The sequence below is a fragment of the Varanus komodoensis genome, unplaced genomic scaffold (genome assembly GCF_004798865.1).
Source record: "Varanus komodoensis strain SLA01 unplaced genomic scaffold, ASM479886v1 scaffold1, whole genome shotgun sequence".
Lineage (NCBI taxonomy): Eukaryota > Metazoa > Chordata > Lepidosauria > Squamata > Varanidae > Varanus > Varanus komodoensis.
In genome coordinates, this window is record NW_025335268.1 from 9066423 (window position 1) to 9084994 (window position 18572).

At 42.7% G+C, this 18572-nt stretch overlaps 1 protein-coding gene across 1 annotated transcript in view; it reads left to right on the plus strand.

Annotated features, from left to right (window-relative positions):
- The window catches only part of CAPN13 (calpain 13), a 90143-nt gene that overhangs the window by 14609 nt on the left and 56962 nt on the right, over window positions 1-18572 (plus strand). The window contains exons 3-4 of the mRNA XM_044450335.1: window positions 6472-6590; window positions 15552-15685. Of these exons, the coding sequence (XP_044306270.1) occupies window positions 6472-6590; window positions 15552-15685 (253 nt within the window). The remainder of the gene's footprint in view (window positions 1-6471; window positions 6591-15551; window positions 15686-18572) is intronic.

Consider the following 18572-nt stretch of genomic DNA (forward strand, 5'->3'; position numbering starts at 1 on the left):
CATTCTTTCTGGTGCTACTAGTACTAGCCCTCTGCTCTTCCCCAGTAGCATATTGGACACCTTCCGACCTGAGGGGCTCATCTTCCAGTGTCATATCTTTTTGCCTTTTGGTACTGTCCATGGGGATTTCATGACAAAGATACTGGAGTGGGTTGCCATTTCCTTCTCCAGTGGATCACGTTTTGTCAGAGCTCTCTGCTATGACCTGCCCATCTTGGGAGACCCTGCACGGCATAGCTCATAGCTTCCTTGAGCTACGCAAGCTCCTTCGCCATGACAAGGCAGTGATCCATGAAGGAGAAAAGGAACATTATATACAGAAATAAAATGCAGAACAGTTAATGATTACAAAGGAACTACATCTGTAAAACCACCTGGCAGAGTGACGGTTATGTGCCAAGGTTATCATATGCAAAGGGGGAAATCCTAAGCCCCCCAGCATTGTTGGGGAGGTATAAGATTAGTTGTATTTGTGGCTCTGAGATCCTGCAATTTCAAGGTGGAACTCCAAAGGCTGCGCCCTGCCCCACCTCCCTTGCAGCTCCCTCTGCTAAGGTTCCAAATGCAGGAGGGGAGAAGAAAGGGTGTGCCAGAGCAGGGAGGGAGGTGGCTGGGGATGATGGCTTGCTTCAATTCCTGTTGGCATCCCAACCTCCTTCCTACCCCCTCCCTGGTGCTTTATCCAGATGGTCCAAAATGGCCATCTAGGTGAAAATCAGGGCACAAGGCTTTTGCTGCCATGCCATGCTTTGAGCATGGAATGCACTTAAGACTCCAGATTCAAAGGTTTGAGAGCCTATTAGAAAAGCAAACTAAAATGAAGCTGCATTAGAGTCACAAGTGAAATGGCCAAGATATGGAAGCACGATGGCAGACAAATGTACACCGGACTGAATTGTAAGCTAGCGCTCCATGAATTGTCACCAGTCCAGCTACTGGTACACAATTCCTAAAGCTCCCAGCTATATAACTGTGTATCCTGAGGATGAAGGAAAAGGAGAACAACATGAATTCTAACTTCTCATCACAAGCTGGGATTCAAGCAGCGGCTCTCTATGGACCAGATGTAGATCCAAAGGGACTAATGCCAAGGTCCAAGGTAGAAGGCCTACCAAGTCTGGACAGGAAAAACTAATCAAGGTAGGGAGTAAAGCAAATATGTCTAAAATGAAAAAGGTGATAAAGCCAGAGCTTCACCACTGATGCCAATTAATCTTTTTTTCCCAGTCTTGCTTCTCACAAGGGGATTTAGGAAGCCCAAGGAGGAAGATTTAATCATGGTTTTCCAGCATGTGGTGGTCCTGATCCAAATCTGAGCTGCGCATGTTTATCCTGGAATGAAAATGAATAAGCCTCAGCTAAATGCTTTCATGGGGGCTGCCCAACTTGGGATGTTAATAGTGTTGTGAATGGTCTCATAAAATGGCTGCCATGGGAGCAGCTTGCCCCTTCCTAAAATGGCTACCCTTGTGGTAATGGCTCCATTCCCGGAAGGCAAATTAGTGAGGTTAGGAGAAAAGTAGTTTGCCAAAACACTTAATACAAGACAGAATGCCAGCTTCCCAGTTTGTTTGTTTTTTAAGTATAATGGAAAAACGTAAGGGATGAAGAAAAAATTGGGAGGGGCAGGGAGCTGAGTGGACGCCCAGGGAGGTGTCCAGGGCACATTAGTGCTTGTAGGCTCTGCACTGGAAATCCCAGAGCCACACTGTTAGCATAACATGTTAGTTTTACTCTGTATGTAGGAAATGCATCTTTTAAAGCTGCATGTTATAGTTCATGCAGGTAGGTTATACAGGTGTGCATAGTTATGACTTCTCTTCCAAAGTCTTGCTGCGTGACTGGAAATTGGAAGCATGGCCACCCTGAGTGACCCCAATCCCAGAAACACTCACTACATGTAAGAATAGCTCTGCTGGACCAGAGCTGATCTAAGCCAGTGTCCTTCTCCCCACAGTGTTCAACCAAGTGCCTGTGAACACTCTGTAAGCAGGACATTTGTTTGTTCATTCGTTTGCTCATTATTTCACTTCTATACCACCCAGTAGCCAAGGGCCCTTTTCTCTGTTACTCTCCCACAATTGGTATTCAGAGGCATCTTGCCTCTCATTATGAAAGTAGTGTACAACCATCATAACTGATACTGCTTGATAGTCTTCTGTTTTCAATTTTTAAATTAATTTTCCAAATGCAGACAAACAATAAAAAGAGAAATTGCATCAGGTTTAAATCTCATTGTTGACTGAAGGCAGTACATTTTCCATCTTTCCCTTTACTTTACAGGCTGCTTTGAGATTTTTATTAAAGTTCTTTATAATGGCAAATTATATTTAATCTTTTTTTCTATAATCTGAGTGAAGACTTGGAAAGATGTTTCTGCATAAGATCCTGATTCTGTATTGTATAAAAATCAGATATTTTAACTTTGCCTTTAGCTAGTTTCAGTTGATGCATCGATTTTCCTACCATGGGTATCTGTCATAGCTTCATGTACTTGTTCTGCAGTGTTAGATGTTTTGCACTTTTGCATGTTGTTAATCCTATACTGTTAATAGATCCAACGCATGTAACATGCAACATACATGTAACTGTATGGTGTAACATACAGTTTGATGTTTTCCAAAAATACCAGACTTCAGAACAGGACATGTCCCCACAGGCTAGCTTTATTTTTCATGAATTTTACTAACTCTCCTTTAAAGCCATCTCATTTTCTGGGTGTCACCACATCCCTGGTAGTTATTTCCATAATTTAAACCAAGTAGTATGTGAAGATCTGCATAGTTCTCTCCTGTTTCCCTAAAGGTAAAGGTAAAGGTTTCCCCTTGACGTTAAGTCCAGTCATGCCTGACTCTAGGGGGCGGTGCTCATCTCCGTTTTCTGGCTGAGGGAGCCAGCGTTTGTCTGCAGACAGTCTCCGTGGTCATGTGGCCGGCATGACTAAACACTGAAGTGAACGGAATGCTGTTACCTGCCCACCAAAGTGGTACCTTTTTATCTACTTGCATTTGCATGCTTTCGAACTGCAAGGTTGGCAGGAGCTGGGATGGAGCAACGGAAACTTACCCCGTTGTGCAGATTCGAACCGGCGACCTTTCAATCTACCAGCCCAGCAGCAAAGCGGTTTAAACCACTGCGCCACCTGCAGTCCCGTTTCCCTAGCGCTCTCCTAAATCCAACTTCTCTGGGTCCTTGATTGGTTCTAGTATGAAAAAGGGAGAAAAATGTTGGGAGAATATAAAGATGGTCCAAGCCAGAAAACCACCAGAGTTAAGCACTTTTAAGCCCCATTGATTTCAAGAGGAAACTTAAATGTGTGCTTAGTGGTGTGCCCCAGGTTTTATCAGGCTTGCAACAAACAGAGGAAAGAGGAACAGATGCTAGGTTTGAGCAATGAAAAGAAAGTTGCTGGAGTATTAACTGGCAAAGAAAGCACAGTTCAGGGAAGGGAAATCTATGATGCATGAAGGAAATGTTTTGCCAAAATATACCAAGGAGGACTTTGAAAGAATAATAACATCACAGAATAGTAGAGTTGGAAGGGGCCAGAGGGCCATCAGATCCAATTCACAAGGGAAAAGAGAGAAAAAAATCCAGATAAATTGTTGAAAGCAGGATGGGAAATGGCAAAAACTGTGGTGGGGGGAAACATGAATTGGAAATGGGTGAAGGGAGAGAGGGTATATCAGGTTTGTGGCAAAGCTGAGGGTGAGAGCAGGGAGGTAAGCAGGGATGAAGGAACAGATAAACTGTATTCAGCACATTGGTGAGCCTTAAGAGAAAATACAAGACCCAGCCTCATGGAATGAGGTGCTAAGTCAGTGCCAAGGCAGAAAGCAAGAGATCATGCAGCCAGTGTGATGGAAGAGAACATGATTCCGGCAGACGGAAAAGAGAGCCAATGGAAGACAAAATTAGCAAGGAGAGGAACAAATGGCATTACCCATGTGAGAGATGACTTGGATATTCAAAAGGTTTTTAGTAATGGATGCAGAAAAGAGCAGGCAGATTGCTGCAAAGGGAGCCACGGAAGGGAGGAATATTAAAATGAAAACTGAAAAGATGATCCCACTGTTGTGTTTTAGGAGACTGAGGAGACAATGGGATCCTCAACAGCAATCCAAAAAGAGTGTGGCGGGCGGGGGGGCGGGGCTGACTAGGAGATTCTTGTTTGACCCAACGCTCAGGTGGAATTACCAGCAGGGCGAAAGGTTGAGTGGGGGGACTTGGCAATAAGCAGATGATAATCTATTTCCTTCCCTGATTTTCATGCACAGAGCAGACCTTTGCCCCTTTAGTGAAGGACTAACTTGACCCTTTTGGGCAACCTTTTGGCCCTAGGGGAGCTTTTAACAATTTGAGAAACTGGGGCATTGCTACAAAAAGGCTGCCATGGAAAGAGTGGACAGGTAATGGTAGGGTCTGAATAATGCCTTTGAACCAACAGTTTCCAGCACTAATACAAAACTGTTTTCTTTTTTGTCTCCATCCCAAGCCGTGCCCAACGTCTGCCAGCCAGCTCAGTTCCCCCATCGCTTGTTTCTCTCATATTTTGGATTACCACCCGTAGCCGGGCAGCCCCCGCCCCTCCACACACACACATGCAAGAACTCCATGCATGCACAAATAGCCTTCCTTTCTCTTCACTTCAAGAACATGAAAAGCCACTCTTTTTCGGGATACCTCCAAAATCTCCCAGGTGTCTTTTTCTGACACTCATGCAACCCCCATCCATTCAGACATACAACACACAACACCTTCCTGCCTCCTAGTTGCTTCCAGCCAGTTCCTCCATTAGAACAAAGCCCTTCTGAGGTGTCCACCCCTCCCTACTTTCTCTTTTCCTTCTTTCCCTTTCCTTGGCAGCTGGACACACCGCAGTGGAAAGCACTGCTCTGGGCCCCCACCGTCTTCGCATCCTGAGAAGGTCCTTGAGCCCCATTGCAAAGCCCACCTGCAGAATCACCTCCTCACTGGTACCTGGGAAGCGCCAACTAGAGCATGTTTGGAGCATCAGCTAAAGATCCAGTTCTTCCCCAAGCCCTTCCCAGGGTGAATGTGCTGAATTTGTTCACTTTGTAGTTATGGCACTGTAATGATTTCAATACTTTCCTTAATATTTATATAAATGTTTTAGCAATAATTCTCATAATGTATTTTAATGTACTGTTATCAACCAGTAAGAGATATTTTTAGGATCAGTGGTATATGATCCCCCCCCCCCACCCCAGTTCTCCGTCAGCTTCACTCTGTCGTTTCACAGAGATTGTGGAAGGCTTCAGCAAGGGAAAGGCATTTAGCGTTAGGAAATGGCAGTGCTTATGTTTATTAACACAGCAGACATTGGCTGCCTCTTCTGTTGGCAGGTGACTGCACAAGTACAGTATGCCATTGCATGCCAGAGGAGAATTTAGATGGGTGGGCAGGGAAATGCCATTCCAATAGTAAATACAGTCAAACATTACAAATCGTACCCATTAATAATCTGGATCAGATAATTATGAGCTATGGGAAAGCACCATAGCTTGGAGGTCACACTTAAGGCCCTGTGTGCAGAAGGTCGTAAGTTCAGTTCCCAGTATCTCCTGATGGGGCTGGGAAATACTTCTGTCTAAAAACCTGGAGATGTGTCACCAACAAGTGTAGACAGTAATGAATTGGCTCAACAATACCACAAAGGAGACGGCTCCTGGGGTTGTTGTAGATCACAAGTTAAACATGAGCCAACAATATTATGTAGCTGCAAAAAGGGCAAACACTGTTTTAGGCTGCATTAAGTATTACTTTCCAATCATGTGAACTGTTAGTTCCCCTATACTCAGCACTAGTCAAACCTCAACTAGAGTATTGAGTCCACTTGGGAGCACTGTTTTTTTAAAAAGGTGCAGAAAAGCTGGAAAGGGTTCAGAGGAGGGCAACAAGAATGATCCAGGGACTAGACACCTTGTGCATTAAGACTGAGAGAACTGGGCATGTTCAGCCTTGAGAAAAGAAGACTGAGGGTGATGTGGTAGTGCTCTACAAGTATCTGAAATGTTGTCACAAAGAGGAAGGACAAGACCTCTTTCCAACCATTCTGGAGCGTAGGACATGGAATAATGGACCTAAGTTACAGGAAACCAGATTCCGGCTGGGTACCAGGAAAAAATTCCCCACTGTCAGAGCAGTGTGGCAATGGAACCTGTTACCTGGGGAGGGTGTGGGCTCTCCCACACTTGAGGCATTCAGAAAGCGTTTGGATAGGCATCTGAGTGGGGTGGTGTAACTTGGTGTCCTGCACTAGCAAGGGGTTGGACCTGAGGGCCTGCTTGGCCCCTTCCAACTCTACTCTTCTATGAGTCTATGACCAATGGTTGGAGTCAGTATAAGGCTGCTTCCCATGTTCCTGTAAACTTTGGAGAAATGCCTGCTAGAATTGATTGTAAGAGGCTGACTGAGAACATTTAGAACTTTTCACTTGTCGTCTTCTAGGTGATTGTTGGGTTCTAGCAGCTCTGGGTTCTTTGACTCTACAACCACAGTTCCTGGAGAATGTTATTCCAAAAGATCAAGGATTCACACAGAAGTATGCAGGGATTTTTCATTTTCAGGTATGTAACACAATGTGTTATTGCTGTTGTGTCATTTTAAATTACGTGTTCAACCAAAATGTCAGAACCAAGGCCTGCTGATGGCAGGCAACAAAAAGGCTTTATTGCTTGCCGTGTCTGGTCGACAACATGTAAGGCAGAATGACAAAAATGAAGCATACAGACATTAAACAGCTTAATTAAAAAAATATAAATGTTAACATACATAGACAGCAATGAATAAAAAGGTGTCCTCATGGAAATGAAAAATATTAATTATTATTCTGTCAACTGACTGTGGATTAGATTAACAGCTGTGGATTGGAAGCATTTACTACAAAACCTTATAGGCATTGCAATAACTTTTATTTTATACATGGTAGAGATGTGGATTTTTGCTTTTCCTTGAGAAACTACCTAAAAATTGTATCTATTTGGTTTCAGTTATATATGGCTTTGCTTGAACACTCTCTGCTATAGGCTTTGAAATAGGCTGCTTGGAATTGTTCCATGACAACCTCATAAGCATGTAGTTTAGCAGTATTCCATTATTCTTATTAAGGAGTTAAATCTATTATGTTGTTTGAAAACGTTTTTTTCATTATCCTCTTATCATCAGCTCAATGCACCTGGATCTCCTTTTCTCCTGACAAGAAGATCAAACTGAGGCAAACAAAAAACAGCCAGAAAGCCCACACCTCTGTATCAAATATCTTTGTCCACAAGGTTCTTAAATGATCTCTTCAAAGTTGCTGCTAACACAGTACAGCTTGGTAATTAGTTTTCATGCAACTTTGTAAAGAATGCATCATTTTCCCCCCACAAAGAGATAAAAAGCCTATTTTCTATTTCAGCAACAGTGCCTGCCATTTTCTATGACTTCAAAGGACTTTCTGAAACAGGAAAGCACAGCTTAACTGCACCAATTGGTCATGTTTCATGCATATTATAACCCCATGCAGGTCTGGGCTGGGCCAATTACTGCTACCAGTTGGGGAAATTTTCTCTGGAGGAAAGGGCAGGAAAGAAATGAAACAAAGCAAATTGTTATGATCAATTGCATTGTTCTTTGGTGGTTATTTCTGGCTCAAGGTGGTGTGCAGGATTCCCTCTCCGACGCTACCCTTGCTGCAACCCCATGGAGGGGCTTATCCTGAGAGACGGGGACTGGGCTGAGACTCCCCACTGAAGGTTGTGGCTGAGTCCAGCACTTAAGCATTACATGGTGGAGGCTGCAGTGAGCGCTGCATTGCTCTTTTCATCAGTCTCTTGAAAATCCCTGCCAGTCATTGCTATCCAGTTTGGTTGCAAGGCAGGAGTGCAGCACTGGCATGGACCAAACTGGAGAAGCCATATTCTCTGCTGATGCTTGGATAAAGTTCTTGACCGACCTCTCATTTGGCAACCTCTGTTTAATATTATTTCTCTTGGGTTTGATTATCTTCTTTTATACATACAGCTGATTGGCTTTTAATGACTGCAAAGTGACCTTGGTTAGAAATTTTGTTCCTGTATTTGTTGGTTGGTTTTCCTCAGGGTTGGGTGACCTGCAGGCTGCACCGAGTTTTTGTGGTTCTCCCGCCACAGCTGCTGCGCCACGGGACTCTGCAGGAGACTGAGACACTTGGGGAGCACATACCTCATCTCCCAACTGGTGATCAGGCTGAAGGAAACATAGAAACAGAGCGAGTCAGAAGGGACATCATGGGCCATCTAGTCTGACCCCCAGCTCCAGCCAGCTCCGCTCACGACATGCCCACCATGTGCATGTCTAGCCTATGCTTGAACAAGGAGCGCAATTCTGTGGAGAGTCCTTGTGCACCATACTTCTCTGCGAGAACAGCAATTCTGCTGGGAAGCAGGGCACCCAGGCACGCTATTAGCAAAACCGAAAACAAATACATTAAAGATTTGATCCTATCTATGTTTGGATGGGAAAAAATACACCCCAGCATTCCCAGCAGGCTGTGTGAGTAGCAGTCCATCTAATCATGCACAAGATTGTGGCCTAAAAAACCAGTAGCACCGTAGTTCAAGAATTCTGCAGCTTTATAGCAGACCACATTCTCTTACCTCTGTGCTGAACAGGGGAACCCGAATTCTCCACCTAGGAAAAAGGAGATGTTTGTTTCACTGTGAACTTTAGTCTTGACCTTTGGAAATCTTCCATTCTCTGGGCAGAATTGCAGCCGTCTCTTGGATGGTGCCTCGGTGTTTGCTCTTGAGACATCCTGCCTTCTGCAGTGTTTGGATACAGCTGCGCTGGAGTCCTTGCCTTCAGCCTTCTCAGCCAGTGGGCCAATTGCCTCATGCTGCTGGCAACTGGCACCGCTTGTCAACTGTGAGCCAAAATACATTCCCATATCAAAGGAATGTGGGAAGATGGCATTCCAGTGTGTTCTTCCATCTATGCCTTGGTGCTCTCTGCCAATCACCTACAATTAAAGATGAAACAAACTTGATTATCTTTTTACTGGCTTGAAGCTGAGCTTTTACTTTGATGGTTCAGATAAGCCCAATTTGCATCAAAGCTTTTCTAGTTCTGGTTATGCAAAATTTAAACTTGGCTTCCCGGGTTGCTTTCAAGCAAAATCAAGCAGGAGCTTTGGAATGCAGGGGAGATATCAAATGCTTCTTTCCATTTCAAATTTCAACACTCTGTGTTTTTCCTTGAGGCTACCAAACCTTAAAAAAATAAATAAAAATTTATCTCATACAGGTACTTGCAAATGCCGACAATTCTTATCATACAACAGGTGGCTGGACTGCTTTTTAAAAACTGATCTACTTAATTGCTTATTCCACAAAAATGGAATATATATTATCTTGGATTGAATCAGGCCATTGGTCCCGAGGGGCTTTGTGTATAGAGGGCTCCTGGTTCAGCCTCCAAGTAGAGCTGAAAACACTGGGAACTACTGCCAGTCAGTGTTTAGCAGCTAAGGGAACGCCCGATGTACCTGTGTCCCTCAAGCTGGCACTATCCCCAATGAAGTCTCATTCACACGTTACTTGCATATAGAGTGCTTATGGTTTGAAGCAGGAATGGGGCTATGTCCCTGATCCTCTTCTATGTTAATCCCATGCCTGAGGTCTGCAAGTTGAACATGAACATCTAGAAAGGAGCCCCTGTCTGTGAACAGTTTTCCCTAGGTCAGGATTCCAAGCCAGTGGGGTGCATGGTCCATCAAGGACCCAGAGTTTGTTTTCATATTTAAAAACAGTACTTGTTTTCATATTTAAAAACAGAGGGCTTAGAACTATTGTTTGCATAACTGACTTAATTGCTGAACATCTTGTGTACTGAATCACCACTTCTGTCATTCTGCCAAAACGATGCAGATGATTCTGGTTTGTTCAAGACAGTTCTCCATGCTGCGCATTTCATATGGCCAAAAGTGCCAGCTCCCTCTTTGTGGGCTGAATGTGCTTTTCATGCTATATGCTGGAGAAGATATGTTGTTATTGCTATGTGTCATCAAATCACCTCTGAGACATGGGGACCCTATGAATGCACACCCTCCAAAATGAGCTGTCCTTCACTGCCCCGTTCAGCCTTGGGAATCCAAGGCTGGGGTTTCCTTTATGGAATTAAGCCATCTCATACTGACTCTTCCTCTTTCTCTTTTGCCTTCAACTTTCTCTGCCATGATTGTTTTCTCCAGTAAGTCCTGCCTTCTTATGGTGTGCCCAAACTACAACAACTTCAGTTTCATTATTTTGGCTTCCAGAGAAAGTTCTGCATTGATCTGTTTGTCTTTCTTTCAGCTCTGGGTATTTGCAAAGCATTCTTTCAGCACCATTTTTCAAATGGATAATTAGTCCACCTGCCTGCTTTCTTCACTCTTCAGTTTTCACATCCATATCTAGTGATTGGAAATAGGAGTGTGCATGATCTTGGCTTTGGTCTCCAGTGAAATGTCCCAACACTTGATAACCTTTTTCTAGTTCCTTCATCGATTCCTTTCCAAGTCTCACTCTTCTAACTTCTTGACTGCAGTCTCTATTTGAACTGATGATTGAGCCAAGGTATGAAAAGGTTTCACAACTTCAATTTTATAATGGATGACATTAAAGTTGTGTAATTCTTCTGTACTCATTATTTTTTTCTTGATATTCAGCTGCAATCCTGCTTTTTGCCTTTCTTGTTTTGCTTCATTAGGAGTCATTTCAGTTCTTTGCTACTTTCTGTCAGTAGTATGATATCATCTGATACCTTAAAATTAGTGATCTGTTTTCTACCAATTTTCACTATTTCTTCCTCTGAGCATAATTCAGCTTTCTTATATGTTCAGTGTGCAGACTGGACAGATAGGGAGATAAAATACCCTCTTGTCTGATGCCTTTGCCTATAGGAAACTATTCTGTTTTTTCCATATTCTGCCCTAACAGAAGCTTCTTGTCCACAATACAGGTTACACATCCAGATGGTTAAGAGCTGAGGTTCACCCGTTTCTTTCAGAACCATCCATAGTTTCTCATGATCCACACAGTCAAAGGCTTTGCTGTACTCTGCAAAGCATGGGCTGAACATCTTCTGAAATTCTTTGGTGTATTCCAGTAGCCAACTCATATTTGCAATATGATCTTGAGTGACTCTCCCTTTTCAGAATTCAGCTTTAACTTTAGGCATTCTTCATTGCAACATCTTGAGTATCCCTTTGTTTGCATGACGAAGTGGCGTAATGGTCATATACTTTCTGTACTCCTTTGCGTCTTCTTTCCTGGGGCTTGGAATGTATATTGAGTGTTTCTAGTACGTGAGCCATTGCTTTGTTTTCCTTATTGTTGGCCCATTCTTGTTAGGACTGGGACGAATTCCATCTCTGCAGCTTGGAATAGCTTCAGCAGCATCATATTAACCTGCATGCTTTGTTCCTTCCGAGTGCTTTCAGAGCAGCCTTCACCTCACTTTCTAACATAAGTTCTTCCTCTTGAGATTCCTCTTTGAAAGAGTCTGTCATCTTTTTGTCTCTTCTATATAGTTCTTCTGTATATGCTTTCTGCTTTCTCTTTATTTCATTCTGGTCAGACAGCATGTTTTCTGTTGGACTTTCAGCATTCCTACTCTAGGTTTTGAATTTCCCTTTGATTTCTTGCATCTTCTGGGGGAGGGCTCTTGTTTTTTCTCTTTCGTTTTCTATTCCCTTGCAATTGCCATTGTAATCATTCTTTTATTAGCATGACTATCTGTTTTATATGAAGTCTATAGATACAGTCACTGATTGTAAATTAAATATTATGTTCTTATAATTGAATAGGACATTGAAGGATTCTGCTACAGGATGGATCTCTCCTCCTCCTCCTATTACTGTGCCTGACATTAATACAGTAGGAAAGTTTTCTGCCACATAGAAATTGCTTAGGAAAAAGGGGGAAATGGTAGAAGTGTACAAAATTATGCATGGTGAAGAGACAGTGGAGAGGGAGAGTTTTCCTCTTTTATAATACTGCAACCTAGGGACATCTTGTGAGATTTAGGGCAGATAAAAGGAAGTTCTTCACATAGTGTATAGTTGGAGCTTCAGCTGTCATATGGTATAGGAATGAAAATAATAACCATCATCATCATCAACAACTATGGAATTTGCTGCCGGAAAACTGAGTGGTTGCCACCAGCCTGGACAGTTTCAAAGGGGGTTTGGGTCAATTCATGGAAGATAAGGGTATCAATGGCTGCTAGTCCTGATGGCAGTATGTTACTTCCAACATCAGAGCGACGTGCTCCTCAGGACCAATGCTGGAGAGCATGACTGGAGAGAGCTGCTGACCTCGCACCCTCTCTGTGGGCCTTTCATGGGTATCAGGTTGGTCACTGGGTGGACAGGATGCTAGAGAGGCCTCTGGGCTGCTTCAACATGGCTCTTCTCATGCTCTGCCTCATCCCTGTTACCACTTCGGGTCACCTTGGAGTGAGAGCTGCTACTGCAGTTCCACGACCTCCTCCTCTGCTTGTTCCTTTCGAGAGCCCCGATCTCAGCAGCTGCCCAGAGCCAAATTTATCCCAAACACGTCATTTTATGTCTTCGTATGACAGCCGGAGATTTTGTCCCATAGTGTTAGCAAAGTCATGACACACTACATTAGCCTGCTAATGATTGTAGAAATGCATCTTTTAGTTTGTCCCCAGCAAACTCTCTCTTGCCTCCTTTCTTGAAACAGTTCATCAGATGCATTTATCAGATGAACACCTGGATTATCCAGCTGCTTGAATGGCCAGTAGAACCCCTTTCATCCATCAAACAGATAGCTAATAGCCCAAAGCAAACTTATGCTGCAGTAGGTTCTTTTACACATGCGGCCATCCTAATGTTTGATGCTGTTGCTTGCAAAGCTAAATAAGAAGCCGGCAGGGGAGAAAAAAAGTAGCATCTGGGTTTAGATCTATGGAGAACTGAGATAAAATCGACCTTCTGTGGTGGAAACTGTTTCCAGTCTTTTCTGAGAATTTGTGCATTCACATTTAAGTTCATGAAGTTGTGAAAAGATATCTCACTTTTCTGCTCCTAAAAGGAGTTCCTTGAAGCAGTAACACAGTATTAAGATGCATAGTAATATAAACAAGAACAGCGGGGGCATGGATGGGGTGACGAAATGGGTTCAGTTTGGACAAGATGGAGGTCCTTCTGATCAGTAGACAGGCCATTTGGAATACAATGTGCTGTAGAAAAGGCTGTGCTGTCTCTGAAGGATCATGGAGGTGTTCTTAGAACCAGTGCAGCTCCTGGATGGTGAGGTACTGACCCTTGTGAGGAATGTCTCTGCTCTACTACGATACGATCAGCATCCCTTGCTGGAGAAGGCAGATCCAGCCACAACAACCCATGCCTTAATCACCTTGTATTTATATGACTGCAATGTGCCCAATCCAGGGTTCACGTCAACATGTTCAAAAAGTGCAGCTAGTGCAAAGCTTGGAGGCCAGACTGTCATCTGGCATGGGTTGGAAAAACCATATAACACTAGGCACAAACCAGATCAGTGTGTTCTTATATGTATCTTAGCCAAATTCAAGCTGATGGTTCTCACGTAGCTTGAGGCCAGTGCATCTGAAAGAGAGCTTCCTCCCATGTGAATGTGGCCAGATCCGGTGTTCATCAGCTGCAGTTCCTTTATGAATCCCACCTTCTAAAGGGGTGAGGTTGTTGGGAACGGACATAGAACCATCTTTGGAGCAGTGCCCAGGACAAATTGCTCATTGGGCTTTTTATTTTTTTAGGGTAGGAATGCGGGGAACTGGCTAGCTAGTATCAGAATGCCTCTGCATAGATTTATATTGTGCCGTCATCTTGAACACTGTACAGTCTGTTCAACTCATTTATTTATTTTTAGGCTGTCCCTTACCATAGTCTTGGGACAGTTTCACAGTAGGACAAAAATAAAATAAAACACAGCATCCTAATCAATTTCTTAACCAGTCCACAATAAAACCCATATTAAAATAACAGTCAAACCTTAAAATATTGGGAAAATAAAACAGTTTTAGGTTTTCCCTATCTTTAAAGGGATATGATAAACCAGGAAGTTACAGAAAGAACATCTTCCCTAAAGAGGGATGAGGAAGGGCACATGTGTTTGGTTTAGAGCAAAGACAGATAAGCGGCATATGAAAGATAGGCATTTATAAAATCAAGGATGTGAATGTGTAGAGACTGGATGGAGAGAATTCTTGCTTTCTCCTCTGACAGTATAACTTCAGTCACCCAGACACATAGATTGTCATTAAATTCAGAATGGACAAAACAAAGCATTTCCTTTCACAGTGCATATTTAATTTATGGATGTCACTGTTGAAAGATTTGATAAATGGGCACAGGTTTAGAACCTTCCAAAGGACAGAATATATTGCCATGATAGCCAAATATTGGTGCCATGTTCAGATGCCATTTGTCATTGAATGCCAGTCACTGCATGGGCAATAGAAAAGGGCTTCCCAGAGACATTTGGCTAACCCCAGTTGGAAGCAGGAGACCAGATTACTCTGACCTTAGTCTGAGCCTGAAAGTTCTTCTTTTAATTTGTTCTCTATCTAAAGCAGAGGTAGGCAACCCATGTGGCTTGGGGGAAGTGTCCTCCACCCCCATCCTCAGGTTTGCAACCCAGAAGACAAAAGATATCAGTTCTTAAGGTTACAACAAACATCTTAGAAAGATAAACTGGAATATCATAAATGGTTGAGACAGAGGAAGCTGATGAAGCTGGTTTCTTGCTTCATAAGGTGGCCCCTGCTTCCCATCTTCCATTTTCATTTATTAGAAAGTGCAGTTGAAGGAAGCTGTGCAAAACTGTATATTTCTGATTTGTTTTGCTTTTAGTGGCAAAGTGGTGAATTAGGGGGTTCTTTTGGAGAGGGGGGTTGTATTTATTTTGTTTTGTTCTTGGTAATTTGGCAGTTTCAAACATTAACTCCCATTAGGTGCCCAGATGCAAAGAAGACCCACTCTTGCATGCTTACTAGTTGTATTCAATGACATCTGCTGAAAGTCCCTTTTCTGCACAACTATGGAGACTGAGGGACCTTGTCCTCTTCAGGGTTGAGCTTCATAAACCCTCCTGACTGTTGGAAGGTGGGCCCTTGAAACTCCCCTTTTCATATCATTTGAAAGTGTTCTTAGAAATCAGTGAAATGCACCACAAAATAGTTACTTTAATTAAAAGAACTCATTACCCAATGAAAACAGCAAGCTTTTAAACCATGAACACCTTATTGCCCTTTAAAAGCGTCACACAAAAGCAAGTACCCCATTTTGACAACTGCTTGCTCTTCAGTCAAAGAGACTTTCTGGCCTTTTCATGTATGTATTCCTTGCTTCCTTAACCTTGGTGTTTCTCCTCCTCTACCCGGGAGAAGGCACTACCTCCCAGGAATGCTTCATGTACAGTATAAGAAATTTTACCATTCTACGTTAGGATCCACTTTGCTGCGTAGGTCGAGTGTGCATTCTTATGAAATAAACTCATCTTTCTCTCTATCATTTCTAGTTCTGGTACTTCGGAGACTGGGTGGATGTGGTGATAGATGACCGACTGCCTTTCCTCAATGGGAAATACTTATCTGTCCATCCGCGCAGCAAAAATGAATTCTGGCCGCCATTGCTTGAAAAAGCTTATGCTAAGTAAATATGCATACAAACTGCTTCTCTTTCTGTTCTGTTTTTATTACTTTATCCTCTTAACAGGGACCACCTGCAGTTATTCTGTGATTCACAGAACTAACAACCATTTGTGACACACCCATTGTTTTGGTGGATACCTGGTCAAAAGGTAGGCAGGAGGTCTTGTCAAAAGGTAAAACCATATTTCCATATTGCTCTCTTGTGGAGCCTGGTGGTTTACACTGAATCCAAACATATTTAATCAACTGAAAGTCCAAGTAAGGTCAATAGGAGAATGTGGGACTGGAACACAGGAGATCTGGGTTCTAGTTCCCACCCAGACATGGATCTCACTGGGTAACTCTGAGTCAGCCACAGGATTTCAGCCCGACCGACCTCGTACGATTGTTGCTGTCAAAATAAGATTGAGAAGGAGGAGAATTATGTAAGCCCCCCCCTTGAGTTCCTTTAAAGGAAAAAAGGTGGAGGATAAATATAAATAAATAAATAATATGTAGAGATTAACAAATATGTCCATTTTAGTTTCTCTCAGTTTCTCATTTTTTTTTTTTTTTTTAAATTCAGTTCACTTCATCTGGATCTTTAAGAATTTCTCTAGTTTTAATTTTGGTTTTTTGCTAACACTGAGTTTTTTTCATGGTTGCATGTAAATTCATTAGAAATTTGAGCACTATTCTCCTAACCTACACATTTTAGCCTAATCTACACATTTTAGCCAGCCATTTTCCTAATATAATGCATACTTGAACATGATTTTCTCTGATACACATGGTCTGCTATGCATTTATTTTTACTGAAGGCCTTCATTGCAAAGTTTAGAAAGAGCGAATTTCAAATTGAATTGTGGTTTGGATATTGGTTTAAACATGCAGAATTAATGATATTTACTGTAAATGTGAATCAAATAAATTACTGTACCATCTCTAGGGACAGAACTACAGTTACTGGGATGGGGTTGGAAAACTTCCTCCATTCTTTTGCTACCAACTGGTTGAATTTGTATTTCTTCTTTGTTTTCAACTTGACTTCTTTTTCTGTCATGTCTATGCCTGTAGCAGCACAAAAGGTACAGCATTACCCTGCCATTAAACATAAAACTCCCCACTCTGCCTCCCCAAAGGAGCCATCCTAGTTCCACTCCATTTCCAACTGGAATCATTTTGGTCCATTTCACATGATGTAAGTTGTTACCATATTTGAGCAGCTCAGAATTCCCAACCCTCTCCAAAGCCATCATTCCTGCCCCTTCAGAATACATAAATAGAGTCCGACAGCAACATGAAAGATCAAACAAAAATCTTAACATACTGTTTTTCTGAGATTAAAATGTACCTTAAATTAGAAAGGGTTAACTCAGGTTCCTCTTCCGTGAACTGCATTTTCCTTGCAGAAAATGGCAGATCGCTATTACATTAAGATAGCAAGAAATGCTGCTTATGAGATTTTCTGCAAGAGGATTTTCCCTTGTGCATAGTTTAATTTTTTTTCTTGTCAATCTAAGCTGGGAACATTATTTTAAAATACAATTAGCCATGGATTTCATTTTCTGAATCTGTGTGTTACTCAGATAATGTGCTTACTGTGTTTTTAATGTTATGTGCTTCTGTTATCTACAATCAGTCCTGATTCATCTCACCCACACCCTTTTTTGTCCTTTTTTGCATTTTTGATCCAAAGCTCAAGATAAGGGAACATGCTACTTATCTGATGAACGCTGAATGACCTGAGCAAAATAAAAATGAAGTAATCTAAGATTAGTGCCCCCGTTATGCATAGATCTGCAGCACTTAATTCCAGTCTTCACTTATATGCTTACTTATCACTGTCAGATCTCCTTCCAGCTGTGGAAATTTGTTTTTAAAACTCAGACAATTGTAAACTTGCAACCGAGGGTCGTGTTTCGGCTTTCATAATGTGCATGATAGAGCAGTAGTGTGCAAAACTCAACATGGGGCAAAAGCCTGCCCAGGGCACACATTCAAGGTTAACTCACACGCGCGCGTGCGCGCGTACACACACACACACAGAACTGCCAAACCAAATGCAAGCAGTGCATATTAAGAGCATCCCTGTGATATAATCTCTATTTCTCTCCACACGTGTCATAAGTGCATGACAGATGGCATTCCTTTGGAAGCAGTGATGGGCTGGGCTGAGGCATTTTGCTTCCCAGGGCAAGGGCGAAGATCCCTGCTCCCCGCCCCATCGGTTCCACAAACAGAACCTGGCAGGACCAGATGCAAGGGGGATGATGGGCTAGGGACTCCTGAGGATAACAGGCTGGTTTCAGAGGGCAGAGTTGGGGGCAGCTGCCCAGCTTGGTCCTCCAGCAGCGGGAAATGACTGGGAAGCTCAGAGGAAAGGCCACTAGCACTGCCACAGTTGCCTTTCTCCTGGCCTTCAGCACCCGCCTCCTGGAGTGCCAAACGATGGTCTCTTTGGTATGTGCTTCAGGCACTCTTTTTTTTCCTCATTACTTTTATTTTGCTTTATTTGGCACTTCAACAAAATAAAAAATGGGGGAACCACAATCAGCAGCAAAAGCATAACAAACATGTACAGTAGACTCTCAGTTATCCGTCACCCATGGGGAATGGTGGATGCCGGATAAACATATTTCTGGTTGCTTGAGAGTTTCTATTAAAAATAGGCCTAACTAATAGTATAGCCCATACTATACCATACCACTAACTCTGAATTGACTTGATATTAATATTGAAATACAAAGCAAATTAAGACAAATACAAACTCCTGAGACTGAGCCTTAATGTCATAAATAGATGACGAACCCACATTAAATACCTCCATGAGCACTGCACAACTCACCTTCCTCAAGCCTCTTGCATATTTCCATCTTCTGCTTGAGGGTAAGCACTGTGTGTTTACA